The 10,000-nt window shown below is 37.4% G+C and overlaps 2 protein-coding genes across 2 annotated transcripts in view; both read right to left on the bottom strand.

Annotated features, from left to right (window-relative positions):
* The window catches only part of LOC306932459 (synaptosomal-associated protein 25-like), a 19,738-nt gene extending 16,427 nt beyond the window's left edge, over positions 1-3,311 (bottom strand). Inside the window, exon 1 of the mRNA XM_079514285.1 lies at positions 3,233-3,311. The gene's annotated coding sequence lies outside the window, so the exon portion shown is untranslated. The remainder of the gene's footprint in view (positions 1-3,232) is intronic.
* Positions 3,312-6,230: 2,919 nt separating this feature from the next.
* The window catches only part of LOC306932284 (calpain small subunit 1-like), an 11,661-nt gene continuing 7,891 nt past the window's right edge, over positions 6,231-10,000 (bottom strand). The window contains exons 8-11 of the mRNA XM_079514032.1: positions 9,707-9,785; positions 9,289-9,405; positions 8,723-8,781; positions 6,231-6,637 (exon numbers count right to left, since the gene is read on the bottom strand). Coding sequence (XP_079370158.1) covers positions 6,611-6,637; positions 8,723-8,781; positions 9,289-9,405; positions 9,707-9,785 — 282 coding nt within the window. The 3' untranslated portion in view covers positions 6,231-6,610. The remainder of the gene's footprint in view (positions 6,638-8,722; positions 8,782-9,288; positions 9,406-9,706; positions 9,786-10,000) is intronic.

The raw sequence follows: 10,000 nt of genomic DNA, 5'->3' as shown, positions 1-10,000 counted from the left end.
GGTATTTGTACTTTACTTGAGTTTTTCAAATTTCCAATGATTTTACTTCTACTCCACTACATCTCAGAGGAAAATATTGTACTTTTATTTGAAAACTTTAGTTACTAGTTACTTTGTATAAAACAACAATAAAAAATAATAATAACGGTAACACTTCAGCCCTATACATTTCAGCCATTTGAATAGCCGATCTACAAGCTTGCAATGCGTCGCGATGCGATGCATTGTGAGCTTGTAGTTCTGCTATTTTCAAAAGCTGCTGACTTGAAACGGGACATATTCTTCACAATGAGTACTTTTGGTACTTTACGTAAGTACATTTTGATGCCCAAACTTTTGTACTTTTACTCAAGTGCATTTTGAATTCCGGACTTCTATATTGCAGTGTTGATACTTTTACCTAAGTAAAACATTTGAGTACTTTTTCCACCACTGACAACTGCTGATTTGGAACCCAAAGTTGGGTTGGTGGGGTTCACACACAGACACAGAGCAACTTGTATAGAGACATAAAACTGAGGACAGTCCTCAGACAATCTGACCCGACCAAATTATGAGACCAAAAAAATAAACAAATCACAGTCTCAACTTCCAACCATACTTGCCACTAAGGAGACGAGACACAGCGGCAGGCAGAAAAGACGGGCCTCGCTAACTCAATGAGTTGAACCTGGAGTTGAAATAGACGCTCAATGGCAGTCCAGATTCTGCACCCAGGGAGAGGTGGAGACAGAACTTACTCCTTGAGGAAAAAAACATATTTTCTGACATGTGACACAATGCCAGACGACGTGTCAATGGCATGCTGTACCAGTGTTTGACCTACAGACAACAGAGTTGATTACCTGTAATTATTAATTATTAATTAATTGGTTTATTGTTTGTTATTCTTGTTTCTGTCAATGTCACTTTTGCTATAGGAATGGGCTTTCCCTTTCTCTCCTTTTTCTCTCTCACTTTCACTCCATCTACTTTCTCTATCTTTGTGTCTGTCTGTCTGTCTGTCTGCCTCTCTCTCTCTAGTCTGATACAGACTCAGAGTAAACATTGTGTGCTAGTGTGCCGACCACGAGTCAAGCCATTCAAAAAAATAGCGGAAACACGTGTTGTAAGCTTGTAGATTAGCTATTTCCGCTATTTTAAAACGTTTTGGAAAGTATAAAGTTATGAAATGTCAGGGTCACTGGGTCAGTAATTTAACTTTGTATATTTAATTTAAAATGTATAAAATTGTATATACATTGTATGTTATCATATTCGATGCCAAAAACACAATTTAATCTTTTAAATTGTGAAAGCCTTATACAGACAAACCTGACTGCCCAGGCTCCCAAGGACAGGTGCACAGTAAAAAAAAGTGTTTATTTAACTCATTATCTGAGTTCAATTAAAAGCAGCCTGGCAATAGACAAAATAGATCACATGCACAAAAAGATTGCTCAAGTCCTGATTTAGACAGGCTATAGACAGAAATGTGAAGAAACTGAAAATATCATGCATGGACACTATTGCAAATTTGCAATTATATATCTTTTGAGGGAGATAAAACTCTTGAGTGAGTGAGTGAGTGAGTGAGTGAGTGAGTGAGTGAGTGAGTGAGTGAGTGAGTGAGTAACTGACTGACTGACTGACTGACTGACTGATTGACCTTTTTTGATGATATATCTAAAGTTTAGATACAATGTTTGTGTGTGTGTGTGTGTGTGTGTGTGTGTGTGTGTGTGTGTGCGTGCGTGCGTGCGTGCGTGCGTGCGTGCGTGCGTGCGTGCGTGCGTGCGTGCGTGCGTGCGTGCGTGCGTGCGTGTTCGTTCTCAATTCAATTTCATTTAATTCTAAGTGCATGATAAGATATTGCCAAAGCATACATGAACAACATGTATGACTAATATTTAATTAGGCTAGTCTAATTAAATATCCATTCAGAGAACATCATCTTGATGTTCTCTGGATGGATATTTAATTAGACTAATTTACATTTACGAAGGATATTGTTTTGTCATTGTTAGTCACCGGTTTGTTATTGTTGTTCATGTATGCTTTGCAATATCATATCATGCACTTAGAATTAAATTTAATTGAGAGAGAGAGAGAGAGAGAGAGAACACACACACACACACACACACACACACACACACACACTCACTCACTCACTCACTCACTCACTCACTCACTCACTCACTCACTCACTCACTCACTCACTCACTCACTCTCACACACACACACACACACACACACACACACACACACACACACACACACACACACACAGGGATACACAGATCGACATTATCAGTCTGTAGCCTACTAGTGTCCCTGTCCTGTCCTCCACATGGAGTAGGCTGTCTATGGATGATGGACAGTAGGCTATAGCCTGGCTTAACACAACGTGGATTCACTTGGAAGCATCAGTGAATGTTGCAGTGCAGTGTTGGACAATATCAATCAGGAGACTAGCCTAATATGTTACTTATTGCATATTACTCTACTTGTATTACTACTAAGATAATATTATATTACTTGGAATCAAGAGTAATATAATATATTATAGCCTACATATTATATTATATTTATATTACATATTACTCCTCCCCGCAAAAACTAATAACTAACTAGGTAGCTAATAACACAATAGCCTATGTTTAGTTCCTTAATAGAACTGAATCCAATTCATTGGAATATTAATAAGAGTCACAAATCTGCTAAACTGAATAATTGCAACTTGCAAGGCTATAAAACAAAATAGTCAACCGTCTCTCATCTTTTGAACTCTTTTTCTGCTGCATATATTCCACATTATGTAGGCCTACTGTAGTTATCTAGAAAGATGTAAAGTAGCAATCTCTTCTTGACCTTTTCATCGAAATGTTTTCAAAAGGCAGCCAACAAAACCTGGTTAATATACAGTAGTATTTCGACATAGTAATATGTAATAATATTAGCGTTTGGTCAACACTTACTCGTTACTGGGTGAAATAGTAATATTATAGTAATATATGACCTTACTGCCCATCACTGATGTGATGTCGTGCTAGGCCACTAGACCAAAGACCACATTCAAGTGCTAATCGTACACTTTTCACCTTGTTTACTTTGCAAGCTCCAGGATGTTTTCGTTCAGTGGCTTCTGCATCACATTCCTAGGAACAATCTTCAACACTATATGAGCCTTCTTCAACTTATTCAAAATATTAAAGCAATTGGATAATTAATTTCTTGATTTCATGTGGCTTACCTTTTCAACTCCTTTGTAGTTTGGAGCGATGGTGTGAGAACTCCACCTGTTTGGTTAACTCATCCACGCAGTCGCAGCATCCATCCACCGCACCACACTCCGCAGCATCACCTTCTGCTCTGGTCTACTCGGTGTTGCCAGATTATGCGGGAGAAATAAGCAACCAGCTCTGAAAACAAGCCCTAAATATTAAAGATTGCAACTATTATTATTTAGCCTATCCCTATAGTATAGGCCACATGAGCAGGTAAACCTATACATCGGCTAATTTCTTGTGAGCTAGTAGATCTATTTGGAATGTTTTTGAAAAAATATTAATGCAAATTTGGTATTGGTAATTGGGGAGGGGGTTCCTGGCACAAAATAGTTTCAGATGTGTCCTGCATGGAATAATGCATAATTGTTTTTTCTGGTCCTCGACATGAAAATGTTGTTTTTAACAACTGGTTAAAAACAACATTAGGAAACAAGCCCAAATAAGCAAGCAACTAGTAACTAAGGACAAAGCCCCAAAAATAAGCGCAAAGTCGTCGCTTTAGTCGCTTATAATACACAGACATGGCAACACTGGCTCCACGCACCGCCCCCACTGGCCCAGGGGCTTGTTTTCTTTGATTGATTGATTGATTGATTGATTGATAGTTTTATTAACAAATGCAGAAAGGGTACAGTCCAAGGAAGGTAGCCTAAAAGCGACAAAAACCGAGGATAAAACCAGAAAAAGCATTATAAGACTTGTTTACATTATGGTCCTCCATTTTCAATTCATCAAAACATACACATCTAGGCCTATGCAAAATAAAAATAGAATAAAGATCACACCCGTGTGAAGTGAGGGGCGCTCTTATCATTGTACATCATCATAACGTAAAATAGACAATATGCCTATTTTGCTCAGACACTATAACATAAAATTCTCCATTCATAAATTGTCAATGGGAAATTAATGTTTGTTTAAGACGAAGTGGACGGTAACCAAAAGCTGGATGTGGGAGGGGCTAGTGCCCCACAAAATACAAAGTGAACAGTAGGCTATAGAATAATCACACTTGTGTGATGTGAGGGGCGCTCTTATCATCATACATAGCTTACATTATCACTTACTTATTACTTGGAATCAAGAGTAATATAGTTACATATATTTTATATTACTTTTATATTACTTTTCAATTTTATATTACCCTTCCACCCGCAAAAGAACACAATCTGTTTAGCCAGCTCCTTTTAGAACTGAATCAAATTCATTGGAATAAGAAGTCTCCAATCAGCCAAACTGAATAATTGCAGGATATACAACAAAATATTCAACAGTCTCTCACCAGTCTTTTTCTGCTGCATATTCCACATTTGGAATTCAACATCAACAATCTGAACTGCACACACATGGCAGCATCTCAAAACAGTAGCCTATACAGTGTTGGGAAATATTACTCAATAGAGTAATATGTTATTACATAGGCTACTAAAAAAGGTGATATTATATTACTTAATACTTGGAATCAAGACTAATATTACATATTATCTAATATTACATATTACTTTTGTGCCCCCCCCCCCACACACACACACGCAAAAAATTGATGTAGGCCTACAAAAACACAATCTGTTTAGTCAGCTTATTTTAGAACTGAATCCAATTGTTTTGAATATAATATTAAGAAGAGTCCCCAATCAGCCAAAAAGGCTATAAAATAAAGCAGCATCTCTTTCAACCTTTTAAATGAAATGTTTTCAAACGGCAGCCAACAAAACAAAAAAGTTATATGTAATAGGCCTATGTGCCATTTTTTATACACAATAATATGGTATAATATTACTGTTTTGGCAGAGTAACACCTTACTTTACTCGTTACTGGGTAAAGTATTAATATTACAGTAATATATATATTACTATAGTAACTAGTTACTGCCCAACGCTGTGTGAGACTGTTCAAAGTTTGCGTTTCATTATCATATTGAGCCCAGATGTGGTTTTCATTTAGTCTGTAATTTATTAATTCATACACATGTTCATTTAATTCAAATTACAAATGGAATCAAATGGACCCATCATGGTGTGTACACTATACATACAGTACAGGTAAATAAACAATGAGGATTTTACAATGTAGGCCGCAGAAAAGGGGGGAAAACTGCTAATGTTGAAAATTCAAAGTAATACTTTTGGGAACAACAGATGCAATTATTGGGGAAAATTATTGAAAAAAAAGTAATAAGTAAAGTAATAAGTAACTAGTTACTTTTGTCAGGGAGTAATTTTTTAAAGTAACTAAAATGAGTAATATACCGTTTAAGAGTAACTTTGACACTGTTGGCCAGCATGAGATGATGTGATGATTGTATGATGATAAGAGCACCCCTCACTTACTATAGGCCCTACTGTAGGCCTATAGTATTCACTTTTCTTTGTTGCATGTTTTGATGAATATTGACCCTGATGTAAACATGACAGAGAATAATGACAGATCCAGATCCAGTTTGAACGTTCCTTGTTTACATAGTAGCCTTAAACGGCAGATATAAACACAGTACCACAATAATCAGTATTGTCACTTTATTCAGAGCTTAAACATTACATAGATTGTTTTGGGGGGAAAAGTTGTCAAGTTGGAAAACCACAAACTATAGCAGCATTAGTCTGCTAGAAAAAGTAAGGAGATTCTTTGGGGTATTTTCCGTTATGTTGTGGCACCGTCATCTGGTGGTGGGATAGTGCAATAGCAGCATCAATCATATTTGGTCCTATGGTTAAAGTAAACTAGGCCTAGGCCAATATAAATATATCTTTGTTTTACAACATACTATACAGCATTATCCCTTTTCAAGATTGACTTTGTGGTTAAACATATCATTGCATACTTGTAAACACATAATGCAAATGCAAAGGAGGACTCAGAGAACAAAAAAAGAAGTTCAGACTAAAGTCAGTATATATATATATATATATATATATATATATATATATATATATATATATATATATATATATATATATATATAGTTATATATAGTTATAGGCTACGGTATATTTGATGTATCAAATATAGCCTAGAAACACACAAAATCCACACTCTAATCTGAACTCTTTTTTTGTTTGCATGTGTTCATCCTTTACTGCATGTAAAAAAGGAGTTTATTTTAAGGCCCTGTTTCCAAGTTTTTGTTTTTAAGGCACTTGGAACCAGTGAAACATAATTCAAACATAAAACATGGAAGAAAAATGTTTTAAATAAAACTCATTAAGCATGGACATTCAATATTTCTAGGCTGTACTTAGACAATTGCATAGTGAAATAGAGAGAGAATGGTTAAACAAAATCAAACATTTGAGATGAAAATAAGGAGACGAGCATCCCGTGCAGCATTCCCAACGTTGGTTTAAGAGTACATGGTCAACTGAAGCCACTGTTGAGGAGAGACAGAGACAAATCTCATTTCCTTCACGCTACAACAACACAACTGTTTTATATCCATGACTGATCTCATTAAGACCTGAGGATGATTCTACAAATAATTCTGACACTAAATCAGTAGGTCTCACACTATCATAATTTTTCAAAAACATTAAAAAATAGCAGATGTACAAGCTTGCAACATGGCATGAAGTGACGCTCTGTGAGCTTGTACATTTTCTATGTTTTTTTAAATAGACAGATGTTTTCCAAGTTTTAAGCCCTAATATTTTGTAGTATGAAAATGTGTAATGTATGCATTATCAAATGAGCTGATGAAGATCCAACACAGGATGGTCAAAACATTGCTAGCCGAATAAAGACGTTTTTGTAGGCCATTGGTTCCCAAACGTTTTCATGTCAAGGACCCCCAAATTGACACTCATTAACCCCACGGACCCCCATTAGAAAATATATACAAGGAACCCCCATAAGAGAAGATTATTACAGCTCTGGCAGTGATTTTCACCGATTTTCATTTCAAGGACGCCCGGTTTGACATGCATTAGGCTACGGACCCACATTTAATGGCATTTCTATCTCCGGGACCCCAATGTATATTGTAAAATCAAAGTTAATTTAACTCTGAGAGTGTACAAAAGGAACCAAATGGACCCATTTGCACACTTTCTGTGTTACAGACCCATAAGGGTCCATTTGGTTCCTACCTATTATGGTGTGCTTTCCTTTCCTTTGCGATACCAGCTCAGTGGCCTTGTGGTTAGAGTGTCCGCCCTGAGACTGGGAGGTTGGGGTTCAATCCCCAGCTGGGTCATACCAAAGACTCTAAAAATGGGACCCAGTGCCTCCCTGCTTGACACTCAGCATCAAGGGTTGGATTGGGGGTAAGTCCCTGCACCATACTAGCATCATGTCCAGGGGGTGTACTTGTACATCAAGCTGCCTCACGCTACAGAAACAGGAGATAGGCTCCTGCCCTATGGGCCTCATGGCTCGGCAAGGCTACTTACTTACTACTACTACTTCCTTTGCGATATGAAACATTTTTAAAATATCTCATCTACGAGCATGTGGATCAGCTATTTTTACAAATATTTGATTTTTTTTTAAAAATACGCACAAAATGGGGACCCCAGGATTAATGTGGTTTAAAATAAGATGTGACATTTTGTTTAGTGCATCCACATAAACATGTTTAGTGCATCCACATAAACATGTTTAGTGCATCCACATAAACATGTTTAGTGCCTCCACATAAACAAATAGCAGCATCAACAAATATAAATACAGATAGAGCAAAATTATTTCATTCTGATGAATTGAAAATGGTGGACCCTGTTGTAAACAAGTGTAACGCTTTATCAGTGTGTCGTCCACAGTAACAGTCTTTGTATTGAGTTGTGCTTTCATGTGAAATGTACCCATTCTGCAAACTGTTAATAAATACTTAAATCAATCAATCAATCAATCAATGCCATAATAAACTGTACGTCATTGTCAATTCATCATAGTCTGTTACCAATTAAAACATCCATAATACATACAATAAATCTTGATAGAAAAATTAAATCTTGAATATTAAAATATTAAAATAAGGGGGGACCCCGGGGAATCAGGTATAAGTTAACAACATATCAGATCCTAGTATCTACTATAATTAGAGATGCACGATATAATCGGTAGCATATCAAAATGGCCATATCAGCCATAAAAATGCCATATTAATGTCATAATAATCCAGATTATTTTCACAGATATTGATGACGCAATAATAATGTGACCGTCGGCGTCAATGTCTTTGTACCCACAGAGCAGCCAGTCTGCCTGTCTCTGTCTTTTTAAGAGCTACAGCTGTTAGTGCTTCTCATCTACTTTCACCAGCAAAACTCAAAACTCAAAAAATTCAAGTTCAATATATAAGAAATTAAGAATATAATGTAATATATCAGTATCGGAATCTGTATCGGCCGACATGACCCAGCAAATAATCGGAGATCGGTCATAATTGCAATATCGTGCATCTCTAATTATAGTAAGTTGTAGTAAGTAGTAAGTTGTCTACAAACAAATGTATTACCTCTTTGATATCTAGACTAATGTTTCCACTGTTGTCCTTGTCCAAAGTTTTAAAGGCTCCTGGGAACACACACACACACACACACACACACACACACACACACACACACACACACACACACACACACACACACACACACACACACACACACACACACACACACACACACACACACACACACACACACACACACACACACACACACAAAGTAGGTACAATTTTGGTGGAAAGTAGGTACAATTTTGAGGCATTTGTACTTTACTTGAGTAATTCCAATTTCCAATACTTTTACTTCTACTCCACTACATCTCAGATCCAAATATTGTACTTTTACTCCACTACAGAAGAGAAGAGAAGAGAAGAGAAGAGAAGAGAAGAGAAGAGAAGAGAAGAGAAGAGAAGAGAAGAGAAGAGAAGAGAAGAGAACAGAACAGAACAGAACAGAACAGAACAGAAGAGAAGAGAAGAGAAGAGAAGAGAAGAGAAGAGAAGAGAAGAGAAGAGAAGAGAAGAGAAGAGAAGAGAAGAGAAGAGAGAGTGAAAGAAGAGAGATAAGCGATACTTACGGCACATAGCGTCCAGGCGCACCATGCAGCCAATGAAATTATCAAAGTCCATGTTGCCATGCTCATCACTATAGCGACGGATAATCAACTGGTAGAGCTGGTCATTCAGGGGGAAACCTTGGTGGACACACACACACACACACACACACACACACACACACACACACACACACACACACACACACACACACACACACACACACACACACAGTTGGATAAGAACACACAAAGTTGGATAAGAACACACAGAGTTGGATAACAACAATGAACACACTCCAGGGAGAGGACGGCACACACATCCGACAACCATTATAGAATTAAGCTTATACAGAGAAAACAGAAAACTAATGTTATGTACTTAATAAGCATTATTTCATAATGGCAACACAATATTCACACACCTGTGTGTTTTTCTTACCAGCAGCCTTGAAGGCTTGTGGAACCTCTTTGGAGCCGATCGTACCGGACTTATCAGCATCAAAGCACGTATAAGTACCCTGAACCACGCACGCACACGCACATGCACACGCGCGCACACACACACACACACACACACACACACACACACACACACACACACACACACACACACACACACACACACACACACACACACACACACACACACACACACACACACACACACACACACACACACACACACACACACACACAGTTTATTCATACTGTAATGCTACTGAGCTCCAATGCT

Source organism: Electrona antarctica (genome assembly GCF_951216825.1).
Source record: "Electrona antarctica genome assembly, chromosome: 11".
Classification (NCBI taxonomy): Eukaryota; Metazoa; Chordata; class Actinopteri; order Myctophiformes; family Myctophidae; genus Electrona; species Electrona antarctica.
This window is presented reverse-complemented; position numbering and strand designations above follow the sequence as displayed.